General features: G+C 38.3%; 1 protein-coding gene across 2 annotated transcripts; it reads left to right on the forward strand.

Annotated features, from left to right (window-relative positions):
- The first annotated feature begins 5,945 nt into the window (after positions 1-5,945).
- LOC133954476 (uncharacterized) lies at positions 5,946-15,031 on the forward strand. Of its 2 annotated transcripts, none has more exons than XM_062388917.1 (6): positions 5,946-6,061; positions 11,788-12,174; positions 12,910-13,050; positions 13,632-13,682; positions 14,147-14,209; positions 14,374-15,031. In XM_062388917.1, the coding sequence occupies exons 1-6, from the start codon at positions 6,010-6,012 to the stop codon at positions 14,442-14,444; spliced, it is 765 nt and encodes a 254-aa protein (XP_062244901.1). In that variant the 5' UTR covers positions 5,946-6,009; the 3' UTR covers positions 14,445-15,031. The 2 variants fall into 2 exon arrangements, with proteins under 2 accessions (XP_062244901.1, XP_062244903.1); XM_062388919.1 differs by having other exon boundaries at positions 11,836-12,174.
- Positions 15,032-17,761: the final 2,730 nt, after the last annotated feature.

Raw genomic sequence — 17,761 nt, forward strand, 5'->3', positions numbered from 1 at the left:
TATCCAGAGGGAAATAACATTCAGATGGGTGTATCTTTTCCGATACTGAGGAATTATATGATGATTAGGATGACTAGATTGTTAAAGAGCCTTTTTGTATTTTGTTCTCATTCTTTGGGGGTTGTGAATAATTAAACTGAAGTGGATCTTAGTTTAAACGCTTTGAGTCTTCAATTCTACGTACTAGAGGATTTTATTCAGTAAAAACCACAAACTGAACATTTAGAATTAAAGGCAATAACTGTCCACCAGTTCGTACATTACTACAGATTTATATTATGCAAACTATAAGCATATTCAAATTAAGGTAATATAAGAAAATTACAAGGACACATTACAAGGATGCTATTTGATTTATTTTGATTTGATTTGTGAAATTACTTGTGCTAATATTCAACAAATTTTGAATCAAATAACTGTTACACAGAAAGTAACTTCAATCATTAATTAATGGTTTTACTGTGAGCTCCACTTCTCAAACTGCAGCGATCCGACCGACACAACACGTGCTGCAGTGACACATCAGCCATGCTCAGGGAAAGAGAAAGTCAAGTACAGCATTCTGTTCAATGATCAGCACCTACAGTCAAAACCAGAGTCACCCGAGCCAGTCTTGCTGGACTTAACTAAGGGCCAGAGGTCACTATGTCATTAGGAGACTGAGTCAAATAAAATAAGATTTTATTTACAAAGCCCTAAATAGTACAAACCTCCACCAATGCCTAACATTCCTTTAATTTAACACAATAGGCCCCAAATTACACACACTCATAGCTATCAGTTCCTAAAAAAAATTCCGGATTGTTCACATCTAGATCCATGAACATGTCAGAGGAAGTGTGAGAATCTTGAAAAAGGCCCCAATGTTAAAGAATGCTAAAAAAATTATCCTGGATCACCTTCTAGATTCACACTCTGTTTTGAGTGTGTCCCTGTCGCATACGGCACACTCAAAACAATTATGATTGACTTTATGTATTTCAACAACATATTAAAGTCACATTGAAGTTAGGGTCAATAAATCAAATAACTTAAATGTAATTTCATTAAATAAATTGTGTTAATGTGTATATTTATGTGAAGGTTTAACATTATTTAATTAAATCATTCTCAAGTTATTTGATTTATTCACACTTACGGAAAGTTACATGGAAATGTAATGTGTAATTGAAATATATATTTGCCAGATTATTTTACTTCAAGGTCACACCGTTAAGAAGAGTAAAGACCAACAGTGAAAAATCAACATGAAGATATCGCAACCACTTTTGGCGTCTGAAATTATAACTATAAATCAAAGGTGTAACTGTATCTATGATTATTTTTCTTTAATCTAATTATTTGTATTTTTGCACCTAGCTACATACAGAATACTATATGTATAATTGTATGATCTTTGAACAGTTAGAAGAAATAAGATAAGCAATACTGCAGGAGGAGCTTTCTGTTGGATGGGTGAAGAATTCTACTAGACAGAAAGAATTCAAACAAGGGACAGACCGTAGACCTTATTTTAACTATAACACCATTTACTCAAAATACTGCAACATCTATACGCCGTGCTGAGGCAGGAACATTTTACCAGAGACTCATGAAGACATATCTTTCCTCATCATGACACATGGAAACTTTAATCAAAGAATCAGAGAGAAGTTTGCCTTTGATTTGTTTTGTTCTTCAGGTCTGCAGTTGTACAACTAGAAGTAGGTTGGTTATTGTTACTTCACACACTCAAAACAAATATTGATCTCAGAAAACGCATACCTTGAAATCAAAAGCTCAAGTTATGTCTCAATTTAGGCTTCAAATTAACTTAACTTAAAATCTGGAATTCGTTTACCTCATTCCAAATTAGGGAAATACAATTTAATTTTATTAACACAGAATGTTTATTTCTGTAAAATTATTCTCACAATACAATAACTGCTATAACTTATATAGCCAGATTTTACAAAGTACAAATAAAAAAAACCTCTCTGTACCAGCTTAATAACACTACACACGTTTCACTCTTTGTAATGAGTCACAGATTCTGAGTTATCAGAACTCACTTCTTAAAGTAAGAGATGAACTTGATTTATTCATATAGTTCAATATTTAATTTAGATGCTAATAATTAAAGTTTCCAAGGCCCAGCTATTTGTAATTGTTATTTAATCCAAAGAACATATGTTTTAACCATAGAGAGACATAGAGTCATATATGCACTGTGCTTAAAGCTTTCAAAATTTTGTCTCCATGTTATAAATGTCCTAGTTCCTGTATGTGCTGATTTTAGTGATTATGAACATCTCTCCAACTATTTGACAGAGAAAACGTTTCAAAGTGCTGTCTGTGTAATACTAACATTTCATTATTTTAGACATATGAGCAGACTGTTACCATGTGAAGTGAAGGTCATCCCTGTCGAGGGAAATTCAAACTCCGATTCACACCTGTCATTTTCTCAAGTTGTGTCAATTCAAATGCATCTGACTCCCGAGAAGAGCTGGATGACGTGTGTCAGCACGGATGAAAAAAGACGCAGAGCAGAAAGGAGCAGGAAGAGGAGGAGGTGAAAATTTGTGGGGCTTTTGTCGTTTATATGGCCCCGTGAACCACAGGCGGAGGATGAGAGAAAACGAGAGTGACGGAGGGGAGGGAGCAGAGTCCTGTGTGTAGTCAGAGCTGAGATGAGTCAGGGAGAGAATATTTCACCTGTGACTGAAGGAGGAGATGATGTATAACGCAACCTACATCAACAAGATTCCACACAACACATCTGTGGCTGTGAGAAAGAAATACTTCTCACACAAAGGACTTCTCCCATAAGCAATAATCATGGAACACACACACACACACACACACTCATATCGTGACACAGAACAGAGTCAGTCAAAGATTTCTGTCGTTTTTTTGTAATTCACGGCATTAAAAATATTCACAAATACACAAAGATCCAACATACAACGATATAAAAACTTATATGATTCAGTGTGTGTGTGCGTGTGTGCGTGTGTGTGTATGTTCGGCCTTCATGTGTAGTCAAATCGTGACTACATGTTTCTTTGTTCTGGAGACAAACCAGAGCCTCCCGAACTCAGTCTTCAAGGCTGCTTCAACATCAGGCAGAGGTGTGAAAACTGACCCTCGACACAAGTTTCAACAACTGATGGTCACTCTGGGCCCCATGACCCATGAGGTCACCAGGCCAATGCTGTGATATTATGGTTAGAAGTTATATTTGAAGTTAATGTTAGTTATGTTATGCTCTTCACAGCCATTATTTGCATGCAACTAGCTACTTTCCTTTACCTGGCACCAACACACACACACACATATCTCCCCACACCTCTCTCTGACCAGGGGAGATGGTTTATAGCCTTCATAGTGGCCAGCCAAAATTTTGAAAGCACACTAACTCACACAGACACTCAGACACATACACACACACTCAGCATACTGACATACACCTATTTTTATAGTAAGTACACCTTCAGTAAATTGTGTTTTTATACTTTATTGTCTTCACAATTTTTTTTCATAAGTGAAAATTTTGCCAACCTCTACACTGTCAAGAACTCCTCTATATCCTCTAACTTTGCTAACTATCTGTATGGTATTTTGGTTATAGTTTAATTGTTAAAAAAGTTCCAAATTTTGGTTATAGTTTAATTGTTAAAAAAAGTTCCAAATTTGTAGGTAGTACTTTCATGAGACTTAATCACTTTTAATAAAAATTGGCTATCTTTTGCTTTCCTCTGAAAGATGGTGCCCCGAGGTAAATGGTTCTGGTAAATGGTTTTGTATTTATATAGTGCTTTTCTAGTCTTGATGACCACTCAAAGCTCTTTACAGTACAGTTCTAAATTCACCCATTCACACACACATTCATACAGTGCATCTATTCGCAGCACTTTGTTATTCTATGGGGGACCATTCAGGGTTCAGCATCTTGCCACTTCGGCATGCAGATGGGTCAGACTGGGGATCGAACTGCCGACCCTCAGGTTGGAGGACGACCACTCTACCCCTCAGCCATAGCCGACCGATCTAAGTTAGTAAAGGTAGCTTTAATCGATTAAAGTTATGATTTAATATTAATATTTTTTATATTATTTTCACACAAAAATGATAACCAAACTTATTGAATGCCAAAAGGCACACCATTTAATGGTGTCACTTTAATGTATCAATTGCGTAACAGTTTATATATATATATATATAAATAGTAAAGATTTCAAAGGGTATTTGAGTTCAGATGCAGATACTTTCCTACATAATAATCACCAAATAATCAATCTGCTGATAGTCTGTGATCCACTTTGATATCAAACAAAATATTTACTTAAAAACCCACAGATGTGTATAGAAACTACTTGTGAAAATGTGAAATGTGAAAATTTGAATTTCCTCTCTGGATATTTATCTGTCTTTGTGTAAGATTTGTAACCCTCACAAGAAAGAACTCTCGGTAAGGCCCACGTAAGTCATCAACATCTACCTCCATATCGGTTTCATTCAAATGTGACATAAAGTATACACAGAATCGGTCTCTCAAGGGTAGTAAAAAAACATTAGTGTTGTTGGTGATGTGGATTGATCTGTATGCTCTAGACTTCAGAACTTGAAACCATAACATAACATAATTGCTGTTTATAAGAAAAAGATAGAAAGAAAAACTCCCTTTAAACAGGAAGAAACCTTGAACTGAACCCTGGGCTATGGGGGCAGTGGTTGGGAGGAGAGCGATTCAAAGGCTGGCAGATTAGTTCATAAACGGATCAGGATCAGGATCAGGAATTTATCCATAACAGTCTGACGAGGGTGTATGCAGGTAGATCAGCTGGAAAAAAACTACAACAGCCTCCTGTAGATGATCTAGAGTCGGAGGGAGGAGGTGAGGAAAGGAGGCGATTTGAGTGGACAGAGCTCTGTTGTTAAATAAGCATATACAGTATCTAGTTATAGGTGTCGAGGAACAGTGTTTTCACAGGATTCAGCTAATAAGGCAGAGAACACAGACAGGTTTGTACATAGCATTATACACACAAGGAGAACAGGTGATTTGGCCCTGTCAGCAGTATCCATGCATTAGCATAATATGATACAAAGACAGAACGAGAGGTTGCTCTTTGGTGATGGTGTACTACACATGCACTGTTAACAGATACGTAACAGTGCAAGTACTGCATGTAATACAATGAAAAAGATATGGCCTCGTCATCATCTTCCTCATAGCCCTAAGGAAGCAGTGCAGTGCATTGTGGGATAGAATACGCTTTGATATCAGTCATTTCACAAACTACTTTACGATATTATAATTAATAATGTAATTTTGTAACAATAAAATATAAATGTAAATGTTGCACAAAGCTATTTATACAGACTAGTGCTACAAACACAATCTACATAACTGTCAACATCTTGTTCAACACCACTGTTGTGAACCAACTCAAATTCAAGACAAAATAAGGGAGACCAGGGCAATAATCAGGGGTTAAAGTAAATTACATGTATGTAACTAATACTAAGCTCTTCCTTAACTACTGTAGGAAATCGAAGTCAGTGCTTGAATGTGTGAAAGGTTTGCAAAGTGAAAAAACATTTTTTTTTTTAATGTTACATTTCCCGCCTCAACCTTCCCTGTCAAAGTTATCATGTACAGTATTCTACTGTAGAGCAGAGGCTCATGACTCACAAACATGTTGAAAAAGTAAACTAAGTCTAGTGTCACATCACTCTGCCCTTTACCTCTTCCTCCCTTCTCATCATCGTTTCTTGCTTCCTCCTCCTCGCTCGGCCGCTTGCTTTGAAGGGAGGAAATCTGCACTTTTGCACAAGCAGCAGCAGCAGAAGGTGGATAGAGTGATTCACTGAATGGAGCGAGAGAGAGAAGAGGGGAGGGGGAGTTACACCTCTGTTCTGTTTCCTCTCTAATCACTTTTTCTGTTGCTAGTGTCTGATCTGACTTGCGTCGCCTCTCGTTGTGTTGGCTGTCTCCTCCACTCGTTGTTAGTTGGCACTGTCATGGATTTCAAGACTGTTGTGGCCATCTCAGCTCTTTTCCTCATTACTGCTGGTAAGTGCACGTCATCTTTGGCACAGACTGAATATTGATGAAGAACCAGGCAGCTGGTTTGGAACAGTGTTAACCTCAACCCACTGAGATACTGGGACACTCCAAGGCCTGAACTGAACTGAAAGCAGCTAAGACAAAAAGCTCAACAAAGTATGTTAGACAAAGAAATGTATCTTGATGCATTTGATACGCAGCAGATATATGAACTAGTGTGAGAAAATCATTTCAACAGCAACAACTTTCTGTTTCGGACCCATGTTGTGGGAAAGTCAAAATGTTTCCTCGCTGCTTCTAGCGTTGACCTTAAAAGTTAGTTTATCATAGCATCACCGTCCGGCTGTTCTTTCTTTAGCTTTATCTTTAAACTGCATCTCAGTGAGTGTACATACTGAACATGAGGAGGCTTCATGTTGTCCTGATGTTGTGTCTCTGTGGTGTTTGACGTACGTTTACCTCAGACAGGGTCAGCACTCAAGTTTTCATGCTAGCAGAACTCAGAGCAGACTTATTTTACACTTGTTGCGAGTGAGGAGCGATTCAGGAAGGTTGTTCAGATCATAAATATATAATTACTCAGTAGATCTGACATCAGAATCAAAGCAGATTATGGTAAAGTGACTGAGAGATACTGCAATACTGAATCAGTTGTTTATAAGTTTAACAACTTTCCTTATGAGGTTTTGTTGTTGACGCTGAAACAGCAGCTTAAAAACACAGATCAGTAACTACCCACTGAAATTGTAAAATAATAATAATCAGTACGCTCTCTCATTTCTTTATTACTATGTCACTGATTTCCCTCACTACAAATCAGAGACGGTTGGTCTCCAAACAAGAATAATAATATGTAGCTCATATACGCTAATGGGCCCCTCCACATTATTATAATGCATTAGTGATGCAAATGACATGACAACAAATGTTATAAACATATTTTTTATTATAACTCAAATTTAGTGATAACTGTGTGTGTAAAGGTGAGTTTACTGTCAAGTTACTGTTATGTGGCAAAAACAGCTTGGAGTCATCCAGGAACAAAACATGAACCACTGAAGAGTGAGCGGAACGTAGCGGCCCAAAACTCAAAAATAATAAAACAAACACTATTATTACTGATGTCAATATTATTAATATAATGTTTTAACCGCTACTCATACATTTTTCTTGTATTAAAAATATGTATTGTTATTTAGTTATTTCCAAATTATACTGCTGTTATCAAGTGGTAACCTGTGCTACGTACTATTTGATATTACAATATAATATTATTATTATGTCCTAGTAACATAATATCAAATTTTTCTAATACTACTCTGAACTTGTTATAATTACTGGTTAATAATAATAATAATAATAATAATAATATAATAAGTAAGACTTACTTCTATAACATCTGACTTTTTACTCTATTGCTCTCATAGTTCATTCTATTTCTATAGCATACAATATAATTAGAATATATATATTATATAATAAAATACATATCATGGAAATATGCTCTACCACTACTGTTAACAACTGAATTTCGCCTCTGCAAATCATTAGTAATCATTTGTATCTGTAATTGTCTTGTTGTTGGCCACATCTGTTTTCTTTCACAACAATGAAAAACATAAGGCAAGGCATAAGTGGTCAAATGTATCATACAGAGGCCATTCAATGTTCTTCCCTGAAAACAGATTCACTAGTGTTTACATTTCTTTAAGATACAATACACACTCCTCACTCCCCCTGCAGTTATCATATCCTAACTAATGCAAGTTGTTTGTTTTTGTATATTTAAAAACTGAAAACATTGTAATTTTTTAAACAGCCCCCTTGTCTTCTTGTATTTGTTTACAGCCAGACTTGTCTAATATGGCGGTAACATAGAGGTATATGGTCCAGCCGCCAATGTGGTCTCTGCGTATATAACTTGTGTTTATGGTCTATTCTAGAGGAGATGAAAAAAGCTCCTTTCCGGACACATTTCAAGAATTCGCACAGCACCTGTCATGGCTGACAGTGAAAGCTCCAGGTCATTGCACTCAGTCAGGAAAATTTGTCAGCAAAAATCTGTCCCGGGGCAGAGTACGAGTGTGGGATGTCTACACCAGTAAGATCACATCAGCAACTCTGCCATTAAAAAGCTGCATTACCTCCATTCTGCCCGGGTCTGAGTTGTATTGTTAGACACAGTGAGGTGTGCATTGACAAATCCAATTCATTCTAGCACACCCTTCGGTTTGATGACTTTGTAACACACTGTCAAGTTTCCACAAATCAACAATCCTCTGTCACAGCATCTGTAAATCTCTGTGCAGTTGGTTTGAGTCTGGATCTGTTATTCGAGTCAAATCCACCTCCTATGTCAGATTCTTCATTTTGTGGTCCGGGAAACAAAGCTACCACTAACAAAGTGTTAGTAATACGAGCTGGGATGAGAGAAGTGATTCATTATATTACAGTATAAAGGTATTTCAATCTTTTTTTCAGGCAACAAATCTTTTTCTCTTTAAATGGCTAATGAGACAGTGAGAGATTAAATCCAGGCCAATGAATGTTTGAAGCGGCTGATGGAAATCAAACTCTACAGCAGTGGACAGCGAGTTTTTTTTTATTTTATTAGAAAATAATGTTATGTCTTTGATACGTCTGAGATCACGTATCGTCAGTGCTTGGCCTGATGATGCTTTTTTGTGTATGAGCCACAATTGCAAATAGACTGGCAAAAGGTGATATGTCTGATGCTTTGTGATCGTTCCAGTATAATTTCTGCAGCTGCGTGAGGAACGTTACAAGGGTTTAATCAACTTCACAAAAACGTTCTGACTTTCCACAAATTGCCGTGGGCGCATCACTCATCGCGTAGAACAGCGATGTTGATCTCCGGGTCACAGGGTTACACTGCAAAGGATCACGCTGTTGGCAGTGTTTCAAAAATAAAATATTTGATTGAGGGCTAAATATTTAAGTTTTTGAGGTTGGAACAGGTTTTAATATAAATGAAAACCATCACCAGAACTGCATCAGAATGAACAGAGGCTCGGCTGCGCTCGTCCCACATCGACACCAAACTAAAATCATTATCTGGTGCCAGGAAACTCAAACAGGCGCAAACAATCGATTTGGATAATTGCATAAAAACTGTATGTGACCTATCGTGCCTGCAGGATAATTAAGTCTGTTGTCTTCATATTTATATACTATTATATTCAGAGGTGTCAAGTAACGAAGTATTTGTACTTCGTTACTTGACACCTCTGAATATAATAGTATATAAACCTTACTTAAGTAGAAATTTTGGGTATCTATACTTTACTGGAGTATTTATTTTTCAGACGACTTTTTACTTTCACTCTAATTTGGGCTTGTTTTCATTCCGGTTTTTCATCGTTCAAAAACATACACACAAAAAAAACATTAGGAGGAGAGAGGAGAGTTTGAGTTGGGTGCCCGCGGCACGCGCGTCGATGACGGCCAGGCCGAGGGGGCCGACACACGACCGCGCCGGAGGAGTTGCGATTAATGACTGTTTAGTGTTGCAGGGCTCATCTTCATGCCAGGTAGAGCATGCATAGGCTCAAATAACTTTGAGAACCTGCTGCTTTTGCAGCTGAACAAAGACTATCGGTAGTTTTGTTGTACATACAGGATTTAGTCCAAAGGTCTCAAGGTCTCTTCCAATAAAGGTTATTACATTACATTACATGTCATTTAGCTGACGCTTTTGTCCAAAGCGACTTACATTTTTAGTACACTCAAAATTTATGAGGGGCAACTTAGGGGTTCAGTATCTTGCCAAGGACACTTAGGCATGCAGATGGGAAAGATTGGGATTCGAGCCGGCAACCTTCTTGTTGCAGAGCACCCACTCTATTCCCTAGGCCACGCTCTCCACCCCCTGTCTTTCTCTCACTTTTGACACCGCTGATTATATTTTCCAAACAATACAAATCAATCTTACTTTATACAGTGTTATAGGGCACATTGTGCTGCTTGATTTTATTCTTCTTAGTTTTGGTGTATCTTGCTGATAATGCTGATGAACATTTACAGTTTTGCTGAACGGATGTAAAGTATCTTGGTGCTTCTCCACTCCCTGGGAGCACCTTTCCCGCTTTGAACAGTACAATTATATTAAAGACATGTACAACTGAAGTCTCTTCCACCCAAAACTGAACTTATTTCGCTTATGTCAAGTTTAACAAAATCATTTTTGCTGGTTTGAAGAACAGATAGAGATCGACAGAATAGTCTGACATATTAAAAGAGTTATTACCTATAGGCTTAGGTCACACTAGGTTACAGAAAACAGGCCTGGTTTGTATATGCGTATAGTTTATATTTTAACCTCTTTAACTGCTGCAACACATTCAGTGCATTGAGATATAGATCAAACTTGTGAGCAGAGTAATTTATTTGAAAAGACAGACATTGAAAACAACCTCATTGGAGGCAGTAAAAGCAAACAATCTGTTTTTAATGGACTTTTTAACAGAACTTATAAAGCCTTGCTTCGCCCAAATAAAAAAAAATCATTTTCATATTGCCCACAGTTGTATCTGGCCGTGCAGATAGTTTCACTTTTGCATGCATAGACTTTGAAATCAAATTTGCTGAAACTTGTTCCGCCAACCCAACACAGCGGCACTGAATAGAAAGCGGTTTGTGGTGTGAAGAGCATCAGAACGTGTCATTTGAAAAAAGTGACAAAGCTCTGACTCTTCTTGATGAGATCTTTTTAATAAACAGTTTAATATAATAAATTATCATGAACACATGTGAGAACATTAGTGATTGGATCAGAAAATTAGATAATGTAAGATGAATTATGAATTAATATATGAAACAGATGAATACTTCATTGGTTTCCAATAGAAAGACCTGGATTACAATGTAACATTATGGGTTCAGTACAAGTATACTGGATGTGTTTTTCTCTTCTTATCTTACACAGCAGAAGGAACAAAAGACGTTTTGATATTTACTTATTTGACATTAGAGCAGTGGGTTGTTACTGACATGATTCTCGTTCTACCTATCAAAGGTATTTAATCTGTCACACTGTGCAGCTCAGACTTACCCTGTTTGAGGTCTGTATTATGTATGATTATTGGATAATTTGTATGTTATTGTCAAGAGCTCTGTTATTTATGCCTCACACAATTAATATACAATTAAACTTAGAATAAAGACAATAAACATTAAGTAAAACCAATAAAACCAACACACATCATGAATATTAATGAGGGATTTTGCTTTTAAAACTGCCCTGTAGTCATAATAAAAACAATAATAATAATAAACCCCCTAAGTACGTAATAACAGAAATGACAAATATCCAACAGCACTGACTGTTTTAAATTAAATTAAATTAAATTAATTAAATTTTATTATGTGGTTGACAAGATTAATTTAGAGTTAATTTACCATATTTCTATAAATATTTCAAATAAATCCAATTAAATAAAACAAATATGAAGTAGTAAATTGTAATAGTAATATGTAATATTAGACAGTAGACATTGTTAAGTGTTGGCCGTCTTGTAGAAGTAAGGAGGGACTGAACAGCTGCAGTAGAGTCTGCAGGACTCTGAGGAGGAGGCTGCTCCAGAGAGGAGGGCCGAAACTGAAAAGGCCGGATGTTTTACATCAATGTGTTCCAGAACGTTACTGCTCTGACTTGTTTTGAACCAGTGTGTTTGTGTGTGTCTCCTTCAAACTAACTGATGTCTGTCTCACAGAAGTACAAACAGCGGTAGTTGAGCAAGGCACCAATTCCCACCCCACAGGGAACTCCAGTGACGGAGTCAACCTGTCCAGTGCTGCTCCAGCCACCGATGCTGCCCCCATCTCCGACCAAAGCAGCTCTCCACCTGTCCTCTTCTTCCTCACTGTCAAATGGACAAGTAAATGTGAGGGACACCTGATGCTCCACCATCCCTCCACTCCTTCACATGTCTGTCATGACAGTAATACAACCATCAGGCGTCATTTGACAAACGTGTGTGAGAACAAGAAAGGTTGTAAAGAACCAATAAACTGGAAGAAAGGCGAAGAAATGCCGAATGGTTATAGCATATCAGAGGATAGAGAAGAGAGGTGTGAGGCACTGGCGGTCCAATGCAAAGGTTGGTCTACTGTGTGTGTTCGTATGTGTGTGTGTGCTTGTGGAAGGTTGTGTTTTCTCCTCTGTAAAAAAAAGCAAAATTCTGATTGAAATCAGTAACAAGAGTAAGGCTCTTATTGCACACTGTGAATAATAAAACTGTAATAGTACAGCTAAGGCATGAATGGACTACTTACTGAAGCACATGAGTGGCAGCCAGGGTGTCTGTTGCTATAAATGTTCACACACACACACACACACAAACTTCTAACACACACAAACACACGCACACAGACACGGGTCCCATCATATCCACTGTCAGTTAACCTCCTGTTTCTACAGCACAAAACAACACATAGCAGCACTATGAATGATCCCATACAGCTAACTTGTGCGTGCCCCCCGCTTAACTGAGCCACTACTGCAGCCTAAATCACTTCTTACAGCTACACTGATACAATATACAAATTACAAACAATCTCAACACACACATACACACAAGTCTCACAGTCTCTTCATTTGCCATTGTTTCATATATTTGACCTGTAAATTGTCAATTTGAACATTTAACATTTAAAAAATCCTTGGACTGTTTCATCATGTTTCATGGTTTCCATCCTCCTCTCATAGCAGCCCTCAAACCAACTGATGACCGACTGCACAGTTAAACAACAAAGCTTGTGCATGACCTGTTTAGTTATACTGCTGTGTGTGTGTGTGTGTTTGTGTGTGTGTACGTGTGTACGTGCGTGTCCAGCTGAGCCAGTTGAGGTCCAACCAGATGTTCAGGGGCAGCTGCAGGCCTACAAAGTGGTGACGGCTTTGCTCTGCTGTGTGCTGGTGGTCCTTTTACTGATCCGCTTCACCAGACCCTCCGTCAAAGCCCTGCAGAAGCGATGTGAGTACACACACACACACACACACACAGTGCCTATATGTGCATCTGCACACATGTTTGTAGGCAATCTGTACTTATTGAGCTGAGAACTCATATTTTTAGATTAGAGAAGACTTGTCAGATTAAAGTTTATGCCCAAGAAAGACTGAAAACCAAAGGATTATACCAAACAGGGAGAGTAGAATAGAATAGAATAGAATAGAATAATTAATTCATGGTGAACATGCTCCTTATGACCTTATGACTGCACATTATCACTGAGTGACTACAGGGTGAGGTGACTCTGTGTGATGCTATTAATTACAAAGCCGTGATTGCATTTGAGCTGTGTTTTCACCATCCATCTCTCACGGTATATAAGGCTGTAAACAGATACATACCTTCCTGTAATTGACTTTCAGATTCAGATTGATTGTATGATTCAGGTGACCTACAACCGAATACTGCTGCTGCTTTGCAGTTATGCTTCACCATAACAGAGCCCCGTAGAGTCCACTACTACTGTCTGCAACTTTCAGGTACAAAGTATAACCTCTGTATTTGCTTGCATGTTCACTGGCCACTGTGTTGTTGGTTTTCAGTGTCAAACAGGTCGCAGACTCGCTGGGTCGGACCTACACAGAGTCACAGTGGTGAGTCTCACACACACACACACACACACACACACACACACACTTTAGTGGTGATTTCCACTATTGTATTCTAAGGTGTATCTTGGGTGAGGGTAATGGGGGGGCTACACACATACCAAACTGGGATTCAAACTGGGAACCTTCTTGTTGTCAGGTGACAGTGCTAACAACTGCAACACCGTGCCCCTGTTTGAATCAAAGTCTGATGAATGGAGATTATAACAACCAAAGTTAACATGTTGTAGCCTGCTGTAGTTTGGTTAAACTCACTGCTGAATCGGGATGGTAAGTCAGTTAAATAAAACAAATTTAAATCAAATTTAGACCATTTAATGGTCTAATTTAATAGAAAATAGTCAGACCGTATTGAGATATGGATTTATACACTGTTACTTTTGTTCTGACCCAGAAAACAGCAGATGAATCATTTGAATTTTAATGTTTGTTGTATGTCTCGGTCTCAGTGTCTCACCATCGAGGGAACAATTGTAACAAAGATGACGGAGAGAAGAGACTGTCCTACCCTGGTAAAGCACATGCACATACATACACACACACACACACACACACACACACACACACACACACACACACACACACGCATGATCACACATGCACACATACACGCATGCACGCACACACATAGTCATATAAGAAATCTTGCTGCTCTTTCTGTGTGATGTCAAATCAGCACTGGAGCGACTGGCAGTCAGCGACAGCAGAGAACCTTCATCCAACAGGAGCAGCGGTTACAACTTCTGATCTGCATCTTCCTCATCATCATCATCATCATCATCATCATCATCATCATCATCATCATCATCATCATCATCATCAACATCATCTCATCATCATCATCATCATCAACAGTATTTATATCTGTGCAGGAACATCAGCTCTGTTTGTTGAAGAGTTAGTTGCTAAGAAATGTTCTAAGATATTTTAATAGAAGCTTACAATATTTTGGAAAACAGTTATTTGCCATCACTATACACTGTATATGGAGCTTTGTGTTATTATAGCCGCTGTACACAGTGACTGCACACAGCTACTGAGGTGAGCTGTAACTAAGAACTTTTTTGAGTTGGATGTATTTTTCTCAGCAGTTTCCCCCTGCATCCTCTCTTTGTGCTGACCTAGACACTGCATTGGAACAACAATGATAGCAGTGACAACAATGCAAGATTGAATGTTCCTTTATTCAGAAAAACATTCATAAAAAAGGCTTAAAGGACACAAACTCAGATACTGAACCATCAACACCTATTAGACTTATGTAACATAATGGAATCAGTGTTATTGTTTCTTTTGTTGTCTGTGATTTGAAATAAATACTGTAAACTTTTTAATTTTTGGTAGTGTTTAGTAGTTAGTTGTGTTTGACCCTATTTCTTGTGTTTGAAGTAGGTGAATGGAACATTTAGGAGAAGGCAGACAGACAGAGAGGAGGAGGAGGAGGAAGAGAGAGACGAAGGTGGTTACTTATTGCAGAGATGTGGTTTCCTCTGCCGTTGACAAACTTCCTGTTTGTGTTATTTCTGTCATAACCTGAATATCTTTCCCCTTCTCTCCTATTCTCCTCTTTCACTTACACGCCTTCCTCTCATGTTTTTCAAAAATCCTCATTCTTTTTATTTGTGTCTCTTCCTTTCTCTTATCTGCATATGTTCTTTTCTTCATTACACTTTTTCTTTTCTTCTCCTGTGCAGTGAAGTCAGGACTGAGGTTATCTTGTTCTATTAATAATCATCTCAACTTTCACTGACTGGGTTTAAAGAGAAAGCTGCGTCAGAAACTCTGTAAAAGTGGAAATGAGACTCACACTACACACTACTAACACTCTACTAACACACACGACACAGTGAACAGTCTTGTTTGTTTGGCCACATGTCTGTCAGTGCTGGTGGCCAGATTTAAACTAACAATGTATTGGCTGTTTATTATTTGACTCAACTTAAATAAGGATGACTGTGGATTAGTCATTTGTGGCATCAAACATCAGCTGAAGAACCCACAGAGATTCATGGCTTCACTCTGCACCGAGTTTCCCCACAGGAACAAAGCACATCGTTTTGGGTTTGCACACAATAACGTTAAAGATTAGGTTCACACTCTTTTTTCTGTATGGGCATCCTCTGCAGTCACAGGCAGCTGCGTCTTTATTGCTTTAAAATTGAATCATAACTTAAGCCTTTATCAAGCAAGAAAGGCAGTACAAACAATGGAATGGTCATAGTTATGCTACTGATATTTAAGGTGTATTGAGTTATTTACAAAAGACGCAAGAAAACATTCTACCTTAAGAGCTAGTGGATAATGATCTTGGAGCCATATTTAGGAGATAATGTCACAGTTGAATTCCAGACAGTAGTCACACTACAGCGAGATTCCCTACCTGTCAAGATAAGCAAGTTAACAGGAGGTGTAGCTGGAGGTAGAGTGGAAGAGGTAATCACAGGGTTCCTCAGGATTCTTAGATCAGCCCCACTTCATTTACCTTATATATACTCTATTACAACATAATCCAGGTATAATTATCTATGAAACAAACAAAAAAAACAACTCATCAGCTAATTTAACTCCAAGCTTTTTTTAAGGATGTAAAAACCTGGATGACCTCAAAATTTATTTAGATCCTAAAGCCTCAAAAAGCAGCAGTGATCCATATTGGGATGCTGCCTGTATTTTTTTAGGTCATTGTGTTCTGAGTGACAGAGAGAGAGAGAGAGAGAGATGTGCTGTAGTCTACAAGAAGGTACAGAGAGGACACATGTTGTTTGTGTTCTGGGACCAGAACTGTGAAACACAAATACACACAAATGTTTGCTGGTAGCCTACAGCACATCTCTCTCTCTCTGTTTCTCTCTCCGTGAGTGAGGGAGTGAGGAAGTGAGTAAGAGAGTGTCCATCTGTGTATGAGTGGGTGTATTTTGTCTCATCCTGCCTGTTCAGGTCATGGTATGAGATGATAATCTGGCCTCATTGCAAATGTCCCATCAAGAGAAACAATGACAGATGACAGATTACAGCTACAGATTATCCAGAAGGGGATTGGCACAGGGGGACAGAAATGAAGGGAGAAGAGGACAACAAAGAGAGAAATATGGAAGAGCATGTGACATTTACAGGGAGATGAAGACAAGACAAAAAGCGAGCTGTCTGGGCAGCAGGTTGATCCATTGGATTTACAAACTGATCGTTATATTCTTATCACTTCCACACTTTGTCACTGCCTAAACCTCACTGCCTAAACCTCACAGGGGTTCAACAGAGCTCCTAAAGATTGAATATGTTCACATCAATTACATATCATGATACATCCAAACGCTGACAGTGCTGGTCAAGGTGTGATTGACAGGCTCCGGACAGCGCCGTGCGAAAGACAACAACAACTAATATAATCCAAAATTAGATTGATGATTAGCTGTGAGTGTCTGGCTCAGTGGGACAGAAATCACCAGTATTGCTGTCTGCTCTGCTGACCCAGCTGCTAGTTTCTTGGGGATTAGCAGTTGAACAGTGTTTTATGCAGCAGATGGACACTAAGCAAATGAAATTATAACCTAAATTGGGCCTGCACAGGAACATTTAGCCCAAAGTAACAAAGTCAGAAGATGCCACAGGTTACACTGTGGTTCAGCTGGATACAGGTTATATCCAAAAGTAGAGTAAAGTGCATGGTCTAACTAATTCAACAAACGACTGTCTGTGGAACGTGAACTGTTCATCTAATCAGCTCCCCTCTTGGCATGGGTATTGTAATTTGCCAGAGGAAGTGCGGTGCTGACGTTAGTGCGATTTTGAGTCACAATTTGTTCAATATTTATAAAAAATGTATGAACAGGCAACCAGTGCTGTGGCCGTGCTCACATTCAGTCTGTGGAGTGTCTTGAACACGTCTTACTCTATGTCTTACTAACCACTGCTATGGTCTAATTTAACCACAGCAGTGGTCAGTAACTGGGTCAAACCATTATCAAAATCACCGCCAGATCATTTTGATAATTTCGTTGTCACACTGACACAGACATTCATGGTTACTGATCTGTCATTGGCAGTAGCATTTACAGAATCACTTT

The sequence above is a fragment of the Platichthys flesus genome, chromosome 5, assembly GCF_949316205.1.
Source record: "Platichthys flesus chromosome 5, fPlaFle2.1, whole genome shotgun sequence".
NCBI classification, from domain to species: Eukaryota; Metazoa; Chordata; class Actinopteri; order Pleuronectiformes; family Pleuronectidae; genus Platichthys; species Platichthys flesus.

Excerpts from the sequence above, each read along its gene's own strand:
- LOC133954476 (XM_062388917.1), top strand. The coding sequence starts at position 6,010 with ATGGATTTCAAGACTGTTGTGGCCATCTCAGCTCTTTTCCTCATTACT. Across the intron at positions 13,051-13,631 it reads CAAAGCCCTGCAGAAGCGAT|TGTCAAACAGGTCGCAGACT; the intron begins GTGAGTACACAC and ends GTTGGTTTTCAG. Across the intron at positions 13,683-14,146 it reads ACCTACACAGAGTCACAGTG|TGTCTCACCATCGAGGGAAC; the intron begins GTGAGTCTCACA and ends TCTCGGTCTCAG.